Below are 16,504 nucleotides of genomic sequence, written 5' to 3' on the forward strand. Positions count from 1 at the left end.
CCTTATTTAACGGAATAAGTAATATTTTAAGTCAAGATACTTGGTGGCAACATCAGGGTAAACTCTAGAAATAATTTTAGGATTTACAGATCTCATTGAATATATTATACTTGGGTTTAATACGCAACTGTTAAGCTCTTAATATTTATAGGTGGTGTTAACAGGATCTGTGAGCTTGGCAGATGCCAGCAGTCTTCTGCAGGACTGCTTGTTACTCCTTCATTTATGGGCATCACGTTCCAACTTTACTATGAGGACAGGGCTTGGACTTGGTTTCCGGACAGTCTCCAAAATCCTACCCTGACACTCTCCACCTACCAGCAAGGCACACAGAGGTATCCTCCTTTGGGTTCTTCTGGCTCCCATGTCTGTCCCTGTTTCCTCCCCCTGTAGGGTACTTGCCTGTGTCCTGCCTCTCTCACTGGACAATAAACTCCTGGGGCCCAGGTCTGCTGGGCTGCAGCCATATGCAGTTCTCAAGGTCATTCAGTACTCAAATTGTCATTGTGAACATGAGATTTAATGTATTATGTTTGTTTAGTTTTTCCTTTCTTCTTTATGAATATTTATTTACTATAGATAGGACAACACCTCAATGATTCACATTCACGCTATTCCTCAAACCAATCATTAGTGCAAAACAGCAAAATACTTCCAAATGCAGAATCTGAGAACCAGGGTGAAAAACTATGCATCAGTTTGGAAATTGCATTGTCTCACAACTGTAAACCATTTTCTCTAATTAAATGATACAAGATATTATGTAATAATTAAGCAATATATTTTTAAACTTGAAAGTAATATTCTTATCCTACAAATTAAATAGATAGAATGGAATACAGAGCATTTCCTGCTAGAAGAGATCTTCTTTTCAAAGTGATCGGCCCTGGGCTCTGCAAAGATACCTAAATAAGAACAGGGCCCTCTCAAATGCCTTTGATTTGTCCTGTCTTATGACAAAAACACTAAGCCTCACACTCTTAAGTCTGGTTGAGGTCACATTTGTAGTGACCATCTATGGACAAAATATCAGTAAAGCTGGACTACAGGTATTTGGAAGATTAATGGAGAAGACATATAAATTTCTCTTCCAGCAGCTACAGTATCAGATACCACTGTTTATTATCCAGAGAAGCATTTTTTTCTGTTATTTATAATTTCTTTACCTTTCATTATAATTATAGACTTACTTTAGTGTTAACTTTTCCTGTTAACTCTGATCAAGCTCAAAAAGAGCTGGAAATTTCAAGCTACTGCAAACCACCTCAATTCAGGGAATAGATTCCAGGGCACAGCTCAGCCTCCCTGGCTCAGAGAAACCCAGGGGCCTAAGGGAGCTTGCATCCCTGCTGGGTTAGCAAGAAGCACCTCACCAATTTCCACAACCAAATCCAAAATTACCCAAGTGTAAAGGGCATGGCACACCTCGCTGCCACACAGATGGCTTCCATTTCTGGCTTAAGCCTTTGTGTAACAAAACCAAGGAAGATGTATCTTCATTTTGTGCATTTTATGAAGAGTTCTAGTCCGTTAAGGAAGACTTATTTTTCTTGGGAGAGTGTGGAAGAAATCAGCCCCATTGTCTTCATGCTTAACGAGAGTGCCAAATAACCACCACCCTATCCCTGGCCACTCAACCCAAAAACTTCTTAGAAGTGAAATAGCAATGAGATCAACTCATATCAAATTTCCCTAAAAAGCAGAATGTTAATATTTAAAAAAAATTTTTTTACAGGATTTAGCATTTGCATATATTTAGTATTTTAAGGAATTGGTTATGAATTCAGCATCCAAAATTCACACACACAAAATCTTTAAGAGATGTGGGGTCTGAATTCCCTCTCTTCAAAGAGGGAAGGAAATTTAAGACACACCAAAAGCTCTTTCTAGAGAAGCAATAAATGTCCCAGACCTGTTGGCCAAACCTTTAGCATCCTCAAGACCTTGAACTGTTGACCACACATTTTCACTCTGTCGTCTAAGTCACACTTCACTCCTCTGCACCTGAGCAATTCATTTGTTGCCAAGAATCTAGGAATCTCCTAAGATTTTTCTCCCTAAATGTATGAAAATATTTAAAGAAAAGTAAAAAGCAAGCCATTGAGATTTTGACTTGGGTAGGCCTGAGGGATGCAGGTAGATTCTTAGCTCAGCCATAAGCCCCCCACTCTAGGGTCTCTGTAAATCGCAGCACCAGAAGCATCGAAGTGATGTGCCATTCCAAACCCGATATGCAGGACATGGAGAATGCACCCCGGATTCATCAGTCCAGGACGACCAGCAACGCCCTGCCATGGATGAATGCCCTAATGTGTAAGCAGATTATCATCATCAGAATGAAAGATGTACAGTGTTCAAAGTCTTTCAAATATCTGATCAAATAGTCGTCACGGCCAATCTCTTGAATAGTGTTGTTTTATTCAAAATGAAGACATTTCTTCAGTTTGTCAGTTAGAAGCTGTAAGTTAGAGTCAAAACATCCCCTAAGAAGCTAAAGAATTCAGATTTGGCCAGAGGTTCTCATACACAATTTTCAAGCTGAAGTGCTCTTCCACAATAATTCTAGAACAGCAGCAGGAGGGTGGGTGTGCACACTGTTTCCAAATAGGCCAGAGGAGGCACACAATGTTTTTTGGAAAGTTTTACTTGGCAATATTCCTCCTGCTTAATCTGCACTGCAGTACTAGAAGAACATCTATGTGAATTCGAGGGAAAGTCCTGGTTACGCTCTCCCTTCCACCATCACCAACCTCGCCTCCCTACCTGGGACTTGCACTGTACTCACCAAGCCTTGGCAGGTTGAAAGGGCCACTGAGGAGTTTCTGTGGGATCGCAAAGAGCCTTGATAGAAACAGAAGTTCTCTGGCGGTAAAGTCTGCACAGACTTAGTGCCTGTCTTTCCCAACGTCTGCACAATAAAGCCAGGAGCCACCAGCCTGCTGGAAGTCCTCAAATCCATGTGGAAGTCATGCCTGGAGCCTTTCAGCCGAAGGTGAAGAGACTCAACCCCTGACACGGCCACTGCTCTTCTCCGCCGCTGATGGTGCATGATTTCGTGGGACACGTAATCGCCCCTGTGGTCAACCTCATAGGCAGAGACCAGGTCATATTCTGAAATCAACAGAGTGAGGAGAGGCTGAGTCATTTCGGAATACTGAGAAGAATCAGGAAGTCTTAAGATATAATATTTTACCACAAGACCTTTCCACCCAGTCAAAAATGATGAAGAAAAATGCAACACCTACCCATACTGAATTCAAAGTGTGGAATACGGAACATCACAGTTTTAAAAAAAAATTGTAACAAGGGCCCCATAATGTGCTATTATTACCAAGCCAGGAAATTCTACAACAGTGATGCAGTGATGTTAACAGCTGTCATCCTGCCCTCCCAGCCACTCAGGGGCATGCTCCTCACCTCCCACCAGCTCCTACCGCTGTAGCTGAGGCAGGGGAAGGATGACAGAAAGCAGGGTGGCTTGTTCCAAACAGTGGCAGGTTAGCACATTTTATTGTGTATAAAAAGGTGATTACTCTTTAAAAAATCAAATTATTCTCAGATGAAATAAGTCATATTCTTATGACCTTTATTTTGAAGGAGACAATATGTGTCCTTTATAGGGGGCACATATAATATTTATCATGCAAAATAACTACTGATAAGCCATGTTTACATAAACACAATGCTGTGGTAATAAACATTCAACAACCCGTTGTCTGGAGAAGAATGACCTGGATTTTGGCATTTGCCAATTTCCCTGGTGTAAATCTTCCCCTCGTGGCTGATTTCAATGACTGCTGTGCCATCACTGAACGTGCAGTGCAGAGATACGCAGCAGCCCCCAATGTGTGCTATTTCTACCATACAGATGCAAAAGAGGCCAGTGGCCTCAAGAGCCTAGATTATTATCAAATATAGTGAAATAATTATGAAGTGATGAGCTTTGAGTATTGCAACGTTTTTAATATAATTAATTTCACTGTAAATGTATGTATTTTAATTATTCTCCCAGTGTTCTGGTGTCTTTATTAATACAGTATTTTTTCCATAAATGGGAAAGACGTATTTGAAAGACTTCAAAGACGATAACCTTGCAAGAGGAAAAGTTTGTGCCATCTAAAAACTCACATATGTAAGGGGTAGGCTCACAACCTCAACGCTCAGGCAAACTGAACTCCAAGAAGCTCTGCAAGGCTCCCGGGAGGCCCGGGTTGTTTTGGGAGAGCTCAATTCCAAAAGGCTGGGGGAGACGGCCAGAGCTCCACGCCTCGCCCACCCGACAGGACCATCTCCCACAGGCTCCACCCTTCCCACTCTTTCCACAGTTGACTGCTTAGATGGCACCTGACTGCAGCTGGCTCCAGACTCAAAGACGGAGCCTGTAACTCTCCAAGAGCAAAGGAACGTTCACGAGCACCCTAGGAGGATAGCAGGGAAGGAGAATCCAGAAAACAGAGAGAGAAGGGTGGGGCAGGTGGCAGGAGATGTATAGCCTTCTAAATAGAAATCGATCGCATTAACAAAAAATCAGTCCACCACCGGCCACCTCTTTCACACACTGCTGATGTCAGGAAAGAAAAATGACACTACCCTCCTAAAGTCTGCTTTGGCAATGAGTTGCAAAATCCTTTGACCTAGGAAATCACCCTGAGGAAATAATCCCAGATGAATTTTAAAAGGTTTATGTAAATATTTTCATGGAAGCATTATTTGTAACGAGGTAAAATTTTAAACAATAATCAACAACAGATAATTGGTAACTAAATTACAGTAAAGCCATAGAAAGGAATACCTTAAAGCTTGTAAAAAATATACTCTAAAATAATGAAATCTAAAACATTATTTCACCACATGAGGCAAAGTTCATAATATAATGATCTTTCAAAGTACGTTGTAAGCTTTGAAGCCAAAGTGACCTTTTAAAAGAAAAAAAAAATGTAGCCTGTAAGGAACACAGGGCAATAAGTAAATTCTTGTAGATTATCTGGACAAAATGCAGAAGGCAAATAGTAAAGGCAGAGGGGGGTAGGAAGAGAAACTAGCACAATTCTATTTCATATTCTCTGCATTGTTATTATGTTCACTAGTGAGCATGTGACCATTGATTTTTTTTTTTATTATACTTTAAGTTCTGGGATACATGTGCAGAACGTAGAGATTTGTTACATAGGTATACACGTACCATGGTGGTTTGCTGCATCCACCAACCTGCCATCTACGTTAGGTATTTCTCCTAATGCTCTCCCTCCCCTTGCCCCTCACCCCCCAACAGGCCCGATGTGTGATGTTCCTTTCCCTGTGTCCATGTGTTCTCAGTGTTCAACTCCCACTTATGAGTGAGAATATGCAGTGTTTGGTTTTCTGTTCCTGTGTTAGTTTGCTGAGAATAATGGTTTCCAGCTTCATCCATGACTCTGCAAATGACATAAACTCATTCTTTTTTTATGGCTGCATAGAATTCCGTAGTGTATATGTGTCACATTTTCTTTAACCAGTCTCTCATTGATGGGCATTTGGGTTGGTTCCAAGTCTTTGCTATTGTGAATAGTGCTTCACTAAACATACGTGTGCATGTGTCTTAACAGCAGAATGATTTATAATGCTCTAGATATATACCTAGTAATGGGATTGCTGGGTCAAATGGTATTTCTTGTTCTAGATCCGGAATCGCCACACAGTCTTCCACAATGGTTGAACTAATTTACACTCCCACCAACTGTGTAAAAGTGTCCCTATTTCTCCACATCCTCTCCAGAATCTGTTGTTTCCTGACTTTTTAAAGATTGCCATTCTAAATGGTGTGAGATGGTATCTCATTGTTGTTTTGATTTCCATTTCTCTAATGACCAGTGATAATGAGCTTTTTGTCAAATGTTTGTTGGCCGTATAAATGTCTTCTTTTGAAAACTGTCTGTTCATATACTTCACCCATTTTTTGATGGGGTTGTGTGTTTTTTTCTTCTAAATTTGTTGAAGTTTCTTGTAGATTCTGAATATTATCCCATTGTCAGATGGATAGATTACAAAAATTTTCTCTTGTTCTGTAGGTTGCCTGTTCACTCTGATGATAGTTTCTTTTGCTGTGCAGAAGCTCTTTAGTTTAATTAGATCTTATTTGTCAGTTTTGGCTTTTGTTGCAATTGCTTTTGGTTTTAGGTCTTACACTTAAATATTTAATCCATCTTGAGTTAGATTCTGTATAAAGTGTAAGGAAGGGTCCAGTTTCAGTTTTCTTCATATGGCTAGCCAGTTTTCCCAGCACCATTTATTAAATAGGGAATCCTTTCCCCATTGCTTGTTTTTGTCAGACGTGCCAAAGATCAGGTGGTTGTAGATGCGTGGTGTTATTTCTGAGGTCTCTGCTCTGTTCTATTGATCTATATATCTGTTTTGGTACCAGTACCATGCTGTTTTGGTTACTGTAACCTTGTAGCATAGTTTGAAGTCAGGTAGGTAGTGTGACACCCCCAGCTTTGTTCTCTTTGCTATTTTGTAATTACTTCAGCCACCAAGAATGATTTGCAATAATAGTTAGAGTCATGCGCTACTTTAAACAAAATGTATGGCTACAATTAGTTATTTCAGAACCAACTTGTCTAATGGATACCTGGACAGGCAACATTAAGTCGACCCCAGCAGTCACCAAGTGTCTTCTAGCTCTTCTGCTCCAGATGAGAGGGAAACAGGCAACACTGTTGAGCAGGATCTTTTCTCTGGTAGCATAGAAGCTTGTTGTGGATGTCCAGACTCACGTTAGCCATTTATAATTAAGGAGCTAAAGTGCATAGAAGGTAAGGGAGGAGGGTGTGCTGTGTCCACTGGGCTAGAACTTCACTAAGAAGGGTCTGCCTCTTCCCCTTCAGGTTCTCACCAAGCCGGGTAAGTGGTTGTCATGGAGACGATGGGCTGTGACAACAACTGAGGTGCCAGGTGTTCAGAGCAGCAGGCTGGGACCCCACTCCCAGAGAGGACGCTGAAGCAGATTGAATGGCTTCAGGGGAAAAGCACACTTAGGCATGAAGCCCTGGCTTTTCTTTCTTCTGTGTCTATAATGTGCTTTATCTTAAATAAAACTTCATAAATGCCATAAGCTATTGTGGAAATATCCTGAGTCCCTCTGGAATTTTCATGATTTTAGGGAACTAGAATTTTTTTTTTTTTTTTACAAAAATCTTACTTAAAAAGGTGAATTAGAATTAACTTTTAAAATTGTAAGAATTAACTTTTAGTATTGTAAGCAAAACGCTAAAAGGGACAAGGACAACCACAAAAAGATAGTCTGTAAATGGACAGATAATTAACTTTCTCTTGTAAATTCACCGTGACAATTTTTTTTAACATTTTATATCATTTGCACCTAGCGCCCCCTGGTGGTTCTCAAAAAGGTACTACGGTGAGCGTCAATCTGATACTGGTCACCTTATATACTATTTGCATACTCATTTGGCAGGGAATAATTTCAAAAGTTAATGCATATATTAAGTGCTTGCCTTTATGTTATTTTATCAAACTGAAATAACTATACTGAGAAATTCTGAATTATTAACTTTAATTTTCTAGATCTTCTGGAAATACATTGAGAGAATGAAACCTAGTTCTTCCTATAAAAGTCAATTAATATTAATATTTGATACCGCAATTTATTGTTGGTAACAATGCCAAATAATATTTATTAACTGTCATTGCATGGGTTCAGGTTAAAAAACCACCTAGCAACCAGTGTGACACACCTGCTTTCTCATTTACCTGACGCAGTGTGAAGACACGGAGATCCCTTCCCGTAAGAGAGCAAATTTGCAAATGTCACTTGTAAGTGGCAGAAGTAAAAGCATGCATTGAAAAAGAATAAGATTTGCCCTCATGTCAAATCGAGGCCCAGGACAGGAACGTTGCTGATGGTGTCACAATAAGCTGATTAGCCATTTCAGGCACTATTATGTTTGAAGTACGCCCTGATTGTTGGAGCATTAACTTTGGTATTGAGATGCTAAGAGCTTCTTTTATCTCCTTCACTGAGAATAAGCAACAATAGAGAAATACTTTAATTTATAAAGGAGGAGAAGGAGGGGTTGGGGACGGGAAGGAGGATCGAAGGATGTAGGAGGGGACGGAAAAGAAAGTAATTTGCTCTTTATGACGGCTTTGATGCATACATTAATAGCTTTAGATTCCTCCTAAGCTCTTCAGAATAAAATAAAATGAACTTCCTCACCTTTTTTCCTAATGTTATATCAATAACTCTGGCAAACCGTTTTGCCAGGGAATAAAATGTAAATATTGGTGGAAGTCCACTCATCGGTGCTCGCTCATACAGTTAAAAAAAAAAAAAAGTGCACAACAGCATCTTAAAAGTAGGGTTCCACAGAGTCAGAACATTCACAGCACCTAATAAACCAGCGGCACGGGGATTACGAGCCGCTAAACAGCAAGGATTAGAAGCCCCCACCTCACGGACTTACCGCCATTTTCCATCCAGCCCGGCCGCTCCGCGGGTGGAGGAGGACGCGGGACGCTCGGGCTCCCAGGCGCTGCCGCTGCGGGTCCCATGGCGCACGCAAGTGCCTGCGGAAAACAGCGGCGACACCGCGGTGAGACGGCGGGGTCCGCGGGAGAGGAGCCGCGGGGGACTCGCCTCCAGCCGTCGGGACCCGCGGTTTCCGCGCTGGCGGGAGCGCCCGGGACTCACCTGCTCGGCCACCTGCGCCAGCAGCATCCACAGCGCCGCCCAGCCCCGCCATCCGCGCGCGCGGGGCTTCATCCAGGAGCGCTCCGAGGGGCTAGGGGCCACCGGAGGGTCCCCGGCCGGCAGCGTGCGAGCGGGCAGGGAGGACCCGATCCAGGCAGAGCGCGGGAGGATTCCCCACAGCGACTCCGCCGCCGCCGCGCCGGGGTTATTACTGGGGCTCCGCGCGGCGCGGGGGGCGGAGTGGCAGCCGCGGCGGCGGGGGCGGCGGGAGCCGTGGGAGAGCGGGGGACGGGCAGGGGAGAGAGGAGGGGAGGAGGCGAGGGCAGGGGTGGTCAGAGGACCGAGGAGGGGAGAGTGCGGGGACAAAGAGCGGAGCGGAGGAGGCGAAGTCAGCGGGGCGCTGAGGCGGAGGCGAGCGGGGAGCAGAGGGAAGGCGAGCGGGGAGCAGAGGGAAGGCGGGAGACCGCGGGCAGCGCCAGGGGAGGAGGACGCGGGAATATGGAGCTGCCCACGGCCTGCACAGTCCGTGCCTCGCTGCCCGCGCGGGGACCATACGGTTGGAGAGGCTGCGGGGCACCGGCGCGGGCGATGCTCAGCATGGACCCCCGGCCCGTGCGCGCTCTTGCCCTGCTTTGGGGCTGGGGAATCGGCGGGACTCCAGCTACTGCAGTCGCTCCGCGGGCTCCCACCTTGGGGGCCGCACCGGCGCCGACGGAGGCCAGGACACCTGCAGCCAGCGCAGTGCGCTCTGGCCGCGCCTCTGTGCCCGGGCACAGCTGTGGAGACACTGGGTGCGGAAAACCGGACGCCAGGACGTGGGAGAGCCGCCGACCTGCTTTTAAAGGCGTGTGCGTCGCTCTGGAGTTTGCGGAGTGATCCGAGACCTGGAGGCGGAGGAGGAAGCTCTTCCTCCGCGCCATTGGCCCCGGGATGTGGCGGCGCTCCTGGCCCCGGGGTCACGGCCGCCCTCAACTGGCCGGGCCGCGGATGCCGGTGACTGGCTGCTGGGTGCAATCCCTAGGGAGGTCTCAGGGCTGCGAATGGGCCTGGGTCTTGGCTGCCACAGGGGTCGAGCGGGATACTGTGTGGACAGGGTGGCCAAGGAGGCAGCAGGTGTGCCGTCATCAGCCTGGCCGGAGTTCTGCGTAGCTGGATGGGGTGTGTGAGCGCGCGAGTGTGCATGTGCCTGGGTGTGCGCGGGTGTACATCCACACCTGACTGCGTGTGCGCGAATACACGCTGTGAGCCCGTAGGACTGCGCGCGTGGGAGTGCATGTTTGCACACGTGTGTGCGTGTGGCGCTCCCCGTCCCTGGCTGCTCTCCCATCACTCACCTTCTGTAGATCCTGGGCCTTCAGCTGCCCTTTGGTTCCGGTGTCCTTCACAGCCAGCTTAGCTTGACATTGCCTCTGTTGCACGCTTTGGAGAGGGGGATGAATGGGGGAAATGGTGTCTTGGGCTCTGGCTTTCTTTGCCCAGCCTGTCGCGAGCCTGTGAGTACCCAGGGAGAGCTCCCAGCAGGCGCCCTGCTAGGGCTGTCCTGAAGCCCCAGACCCCAGGCAGAGGCAGTAGAACCGCCTGGCTGTGTATGGGCATCCCCATTCCATAGCAACACATACTCCCTCTCTTATTCATTTATTTGAAACCATTCTTCAAAGTGCAAATATTTTTACATAAAGGCTGGCATTGGGAGGGACCTTAAAACACCTGCCACCCTTCCCCTCTGCCAATGCCTAACAAGTGTCTGCCTCAGCTCACACCTCAGGGAGCTTACACTTACCTTGGAGGGGGGTTGGGCAGTGCCTGGAAGTCTCCAAAATCTGCCGGCAGAATTTCCGTTGTCCTGGGTACATTGCACGCTTGATAAATGGGGATCTCTACGTACTTCTAATTGTGTCCAGTGTAACATGAAAGGGAGTGAGATTTTTTCGAGTCTATCACATGGAGATACCCAGGGGCCCTCTTCTATCAGTTCAAACAGATGGAAAAAAAGAAGAATGACTGATATAAAAGGATTCACTCTTAGGGTGTGCTTAAAAACAGTAAGACCAGAACAGTGCTTAATGAGTCTCTTTTCATTGTGAAGAAAGAGACAACATTCTTTAAAATGACTAGTGTTTCCCATTTCCTCTAGCTGTGCACGGATTTCAGCACTCAACCTGCAGTATGAATGTCTCCAGGTAACAAAGAGGGGTGGTTGAGTCCAGGCTATAGAGGCCAGATTGGGAGCTGAGATGCAGAACACACGAGTGGACCGAGTTTAAGACTGGCCCTCTAACATGGTGGCAGTAACTCGCAGCTGCCTGTCAGTCTCCGGGAGGGATGGAGAGGGAGGGGAGGGGCCTGGGCAAACTGGAGCACATGTGTCTGCCTTAAAAGGGACTCCTGGCACTGAGTGGCCAGCGCGTGGGTTGGTGCCATACAGTATTGGGGCCCAGACCTGCCTAATTTTTAAAGGTAAAATGGAAATCTAAACATGTATATGGAATCCCTTTAATTTAAAAGTGTCCCAGCAAAGTAACCCTGAGAACAAATATTGGAAGAATCAGAACAAACCGCCAGCCTCAAACTACTTCACTTTGCAGCCCTTCAAGAACTTAGCACTCTTAACTTTGAGGTCAAAGTTTAGGAAAGCAATTTTGTCGTCATTTGTTTAGATCCAGGGTCAGAAAACTCACTACTGCCTAAGATCAAATCTGGCCAGCTGACTCATTTTGTAAATAAAGTTTTATTTGTTTGCAGATCGTCTGTGAATGCTTTCACAATGGCAGAGTTAAGTCACTGCAACAGAGACTGTGTGCCCTGCAAAGCCTAAACTATTTACCATCTGGCCCTTCACAGAAAGATTTTGCTGTAAATTATTTAGACCATTCACAGTTAGCACTTGTTTCAGACAGAGGTTCTGATTACTGAGGTCATTTTGAATATCAAGTAGACGTTTCAATAGAGAATAAAAATTAAATTAAAAATAAAAACAAAGTGCTTAGCAAAGAATCTGAGAGAGAGTATCTTCTAACGGCTGCATGCTCTCCCGTGCCCAGTGCCCTTTCAAAATGAAAGGAGCTAGGTCCCTTTCTCATGTGGAAACAAATGGCATTTTAGATTATAAGGATCAAGCTTTGTCATAACCCTTTTCTAAATTGCATAAACTTTAAACTAAAGCGGTGCAAGTGGGCACATTACCTTGTATGTAAAACCACCATCCACACAACCGGAACAGAGAAGAATTGGATGTGTTTGTGCCCTACGAAGATTCTGTTTAGTCTGTAATTTTGTTCCTTCCTCATCTCACACACAGCTGAAACTAGTCAGGTTTCAAAGAAGTTAGCATTGTATTGTGCATCAACACTTTTCTTTAGTGGAAAAAATTACAGTGATTGTATGAAAAATTTTTGTACTTCATATTCTTTTCTGAAAGATTAGAGTCGTTCTTTATTACTTTATATAAATTATAAGAACACAATGTCATTAAAACACAAACACAATGATGTCAAATAACTTTCCAGCTTGGAGGCCTATGGGTGGCTCTAGTCCTTCGTTGCAGGTTACAGTTGAGAAAACCAAGTCCCAAGAAGGTCAAGCAGATCTGATGACCCACCGCAGGTGCAGAGCGCTCAGGCCTCGTACACTGACTCTTTCCCAGCCGTGCTCTTGGCCCCTGTGCAATAAGATGATTTATAGGCCGAAAGTAGTGAGGCGCCACACTGTCTCCCAGTGCTCACAGTACCCCGACAATGTGAGAAGGTCACATAGTAAAACACAAGAAAGAGATATTTTGACAGAAGAAATATTAAATGAATTCTATAAAATGTAGAACTCACTATGAATTTGGACTGAGTATAGCTTTGGCAATCAGAGGGCTCTGGAAGAACTGTGCCTCGGGAATGGTTGGCAACACTTGTCCCAGCCCCCTGTGTTTCCACAAGATCCTTTGGCCGAGTTCTAACTGAACCTGAGCATCTCAGCTCCTCAGTGCTAATAGGATTAGAGTCCTTCCCTCTACGGGCCAAACTCGTCCTTCAAATGCCTAGGCAGTAACGCGATTACGTCAGCCCGCGGTTTACATGACGGTTCTGTTCATTACTGCACTCTTGTCTCTGTCATCCTCCCTTACTTTGAGACTTGACTGTTTTTAGTAAAAAGAAGAAAAGAAAATTGGAAACCAATGACGATCACAATATGGCATTTATAAGCTCCTTTCCTTTTATTATTAAACACAGACAAACTTAGGTTAAATAGTAATAATGTATCTAATTATACAATAATTATCTTTTTTCTAATAATAATAAGTTAAATATTTGTTGTTATTTTATTATTATTGCTATCGTTATTCCATACCACCTCTTGCAGTGAGGCCCCTCACTCTTCCCCAGTGCTGAAGCTGCACATGCATCAGTCACTCAGACACCTCAGGAAATAAGTCTCAGCACTTTTCCCTGAAGACTTCTGGTCCATACGAACACTGGCTTTGGCCAAACATACTTTCTTCGAATGGGTACAAAGGTGGCATAATTGTCGGGGAGCTTGGTGTATCAGTTAGCTATTGCTGCATAAGAAAATACCCCAAAACCTGAAACAAAAGCCAGTTCTTTTTGCCTGTGCATCTGCGTCCTGGCTGGTTATCTGGTGGTCGTGAGGGGCCCTGTCAATCTTGGCTGGGTTCACACAGGTGTGCTGTCCACGGGGTTGGGTTGTTGGCTGAGTAGAATTGGGCTTGCTCACATTAATGGAACAAGTGTTCAGCTCCAGCTTTATTTCTTACAGTTTCTTGCCCTCCTGCAGGCCAGCCTGGGCTTGTTTTCCTGATGGTGCTGGGTTCTGAGAGAGAGTAACTGCATGGAAGGCCTTAAAGTCCTGGGCTTGGGCCTGCTGTACCCACATGACTGCTTCTGCCACCTTCTACTGGCCAAGCTCTATGGGCAGCTCAGACACAAGGGAAGAGACTCTGCTGCTTCCTGGGAGAAGCTGCAAGGCCACATTGCAAAGGTGTGAAGACAGGGAGGGTAGAGAAAGGTAGTCATGCTTGGCATCGGTCTACAGCTTTTCATTTCAAACCTCACCATTTTGTGGATTTTGATCTAAGGAACATGTTGTCGCTGCTCCCATGTTACCTTCGTCAGTGACCTGAGATGCAGACTGGATCCAGGGAATGGTGTTTCCTGTGTGATGCCTTCCAGGAGTATCTGCACCGTGGGCAGTGCCAGGCTGAGGACAGAGGTACATGGTGTTAGGTCAGGGCTGTGATGCTGGTGGGAGTGGGGGTGAGGTGGGGGGTGGGGCTGTTAGAGAGGCAGCTTTCTGCACCTTCCCCCCAGTCATGCTCTCCAGGGGTAGTGAAGAAGAGCCTTGGTTTTCTTCGTTTGTTGAAACACGGTAGGTTAATCAGCGTTTCCAGTTGAATCTACCCACTCTGTTTCTTAAGTTGAAGGCCTAGACTCTATTACCTCAGATTGAGGCCTTCTTTGGAGATCAGCTCTTTACTGAGGTAATCAAGTTAAAATGAGGCCTTCAGGGTGTGCAAACACATACAATCAGCCAGAGCCAATGACGTTTCTGTCCCCTAGGAAAGTGTGTTGAAACATTGTAACGTGAATATCCATTACAACCTTCTTTCCATCCCAGGGCCTAATGGAGGACACTCTACAACTCTCTCCTGCTGCTGGGGGGTTGTTGGGGGTGCCTCCACGAGGGTCTTCAGAGGAAAGGCACGTGTGTGATCTGTGGCCTGCCAGCAGGAGAGCTGAGGGAGGCCAGGATCTTGAGGCTGTTGGCAGCAAGTGCAGGCGGAGGTCTCGGGCCAGAGGGGAGGTGGCAGGGCTCAGGTGCCCTATGCTTCCTCGGAGGAAGCACTTGGGATGAAGGCTGAGTCCTCCCTGCTGCACCTGGAGGCCTGTGAGCACTGGGGTTAGCCCCAACAAGGGAGGAGGTTCCCGCTGCCTAAGAACAGCCTGCTGCTACACCCACCCTGACAGGTGCTCCCCTCCCAGTGAACCCCACCCTGAGAAGGCTGATCGGGGCCGTGGGCCTCCTGCTGTGCTGCATTCAGAATCCCTCAGGAGTCATAAACTTCCTGATTTCTGGACCCATCACCAGAGCCCATCATCACGGGTAAGGGCTAGGGTCTGGATGTCAGGATTCAATTTGGAGAATTCCCCGGGGCAATTCCACTATTGCAGACACTGAAACGGAGCTGGGGGAGAAGAATCACACCAGGTGGTTCGAGCTGAGTGGCTGGGAGGGTGACAGTGAAGACACTGAGTGTCCGTCGGGGAAGATGGCTCTGGGTACAACAGCGTGCCCAGCCTCTTAGATATTCTCTGCACGGAAGTGGCCACCCCGAAGCACGTGTGCAGTGACTGTTAGTGCTTCTGTGTGTGTACAGGAGTAGTTTGGTTGGGGCGTGCATATGCGAATGTGTGTGTATGAACGTCTATCTATCTGTAATGTGAAGTTCCCAAGTATTGTGTATGTCATTGTTTGAGTTTTTAAATTCTAAGATAATTTCTAGAGAAAAAGATGTGCGGGTGATTCCTGGTGAGAAGCAGGGACTGTGGGCCTCATATTGAGACACATTTCACACTGTTTAGATTGTAATGGCAATTATGTATGACTTTTGTACGTTTTTTAAAAAGCCAGTAAAATACATTTTAAAATATGGAATTATTTCTTCTAATTTAAAACCAGATGTTGGCATGGTTAGATTTTCTTTTTTTTTCTTATCTCACTTTAAAAAAATCAAAGAATGACTTTTAAAATCTAAGAATGACATAGCCATCTTCACTCCTGATCTTACTATTCTGTAAGTAATCATAATGCAATGTTTCTCTAAGAAATGTTGATATGTTTAGTTTTTAGAAACTGGACTACAGAATTTAGATTATATCTTCAGCAATGTCATTGCTTCTTTTCAAAATTTTTTTGAAAAATGTTTGTAGAGACAGAGTCTTGCTGTGTTGCCCTAGCTGGTCTTGAACTCTTAAGCTCAAGAGATCCTCCCTCCTCAGCCTCCCAAAGTGCCAGGATTACAGTGTGAACCACCACTCCTGGCTCATTCATCCCTTCTTGGCAGGATAACTACGTTGGACAGAGCAGTGGAAAAACTACATTTGGTATCTGCTTTAAACACTTTCTTCTTTAATTGATAAATAAGAAGAAAACTGGAGTCAGAGGAAGTCTCATGAGGAGAAACCCTCTGAGTGGTCCACAATAAAAGAGAAGAGGAAAGAGTTTATGGGTTCCTAAAGGTGCTGTCCCAACCAGGACACAGCAGGTACCCCCTTTTTCTGCCCCTTTATTCTCTGTCACTTTAGCTTCTCCTTCAGCTTCCAGACAGGAGAGGGGGCCTGAGTGAGGCACAGGGCACAGGTGGCTTCCTGACTGGGGATGGAGGACGTGCTTAGCTTCACCACCCAGCAGCAGAGCCTCAGCCACTATGAGCCCAGTGGGCTGACCAGGACTATGGGATGCAGCAGGCTGGGCTCTTCCCCCAGTCCTCCCAGCCTGATGCCTTCTGTTCCAGTGCCACGGAGCCCTAGTCACTGTTCCCCTGCACGCTTGACCCTTCTTCAGAAACCCCGTCTTTCTGTGACTGACCTTGGTGGAGTGTGAAGCTGACAGTAACTGACCTTGGTGGAGTGTGAAGCTAACTGCAAACAAAAGCAAACATCTAATGCTGCGTCAGCATCATGTTACCCAAGAGGAAACACTCCCATATTGAAACGGGCCCTTGGATGCCAAATATTCTCCTCAATGGTGTTGTGCAAGGGGTGTTTGAAACATAATCCCATCATAAATGACCTGTCCACTTCTATAGTCACT

The 16,504-nt window shown here is 45.6% G+C and overlaps 1 protein-coding gene across 2 annotated transcripts in view; it reads right to left on the bottom strand.

Annotated features, from left to right (window-relative positions):
* Positions 1 to 9,115, bottom strand: part of ADAMTS16 (ADAM metallopeptidase with thrombospondin type 1 motif 16) — a 191,185-nt gene extending 182,070 nt beyond the window's left edge. For both annotated transcript variants that reach the window (XM_063619592.1, XM_055246185.2), the window contains exons 1-3: positions 8,687 to 9,115; positions 8,460 to 8,562; positions 2,786 to 3,111 (exon numbers count right to left, since the gene is read on the bottom strand). In XM_063619592.1, the coding sequence (XP_063475662.1) occupies positions 2,786 to 3,111; positions 8,460 to 8,562; positions 8,687 to 8,758 (501 nt within the window). In that variant the 5' untranslated portion in view covers positions 8,759 to 9,115. The remainder of the gene's footprint in view (positions 1 to 2,785; positions 3,112 to 8,459; positions 8,563 to 8,686) is intronic.
* Positions 9,116 to 16,504: the final 7,389 nt, after the last annotated feature.

This window comes from Symphalangus syndactylus, chromosome 16 (assembly GCF_028878055.3).
Source record: "Symphalangus syndactylus isolate Jambi chromosome 16, NHGRI_mSymSyn1-v2.1_pri, whole genome shotgun sequence".
NCBI lineage: Eukaryota > Metazoa > Chordata > Mammalia > Primates > Hylobatidae > Symphalangus > Symphalangus syndactylus.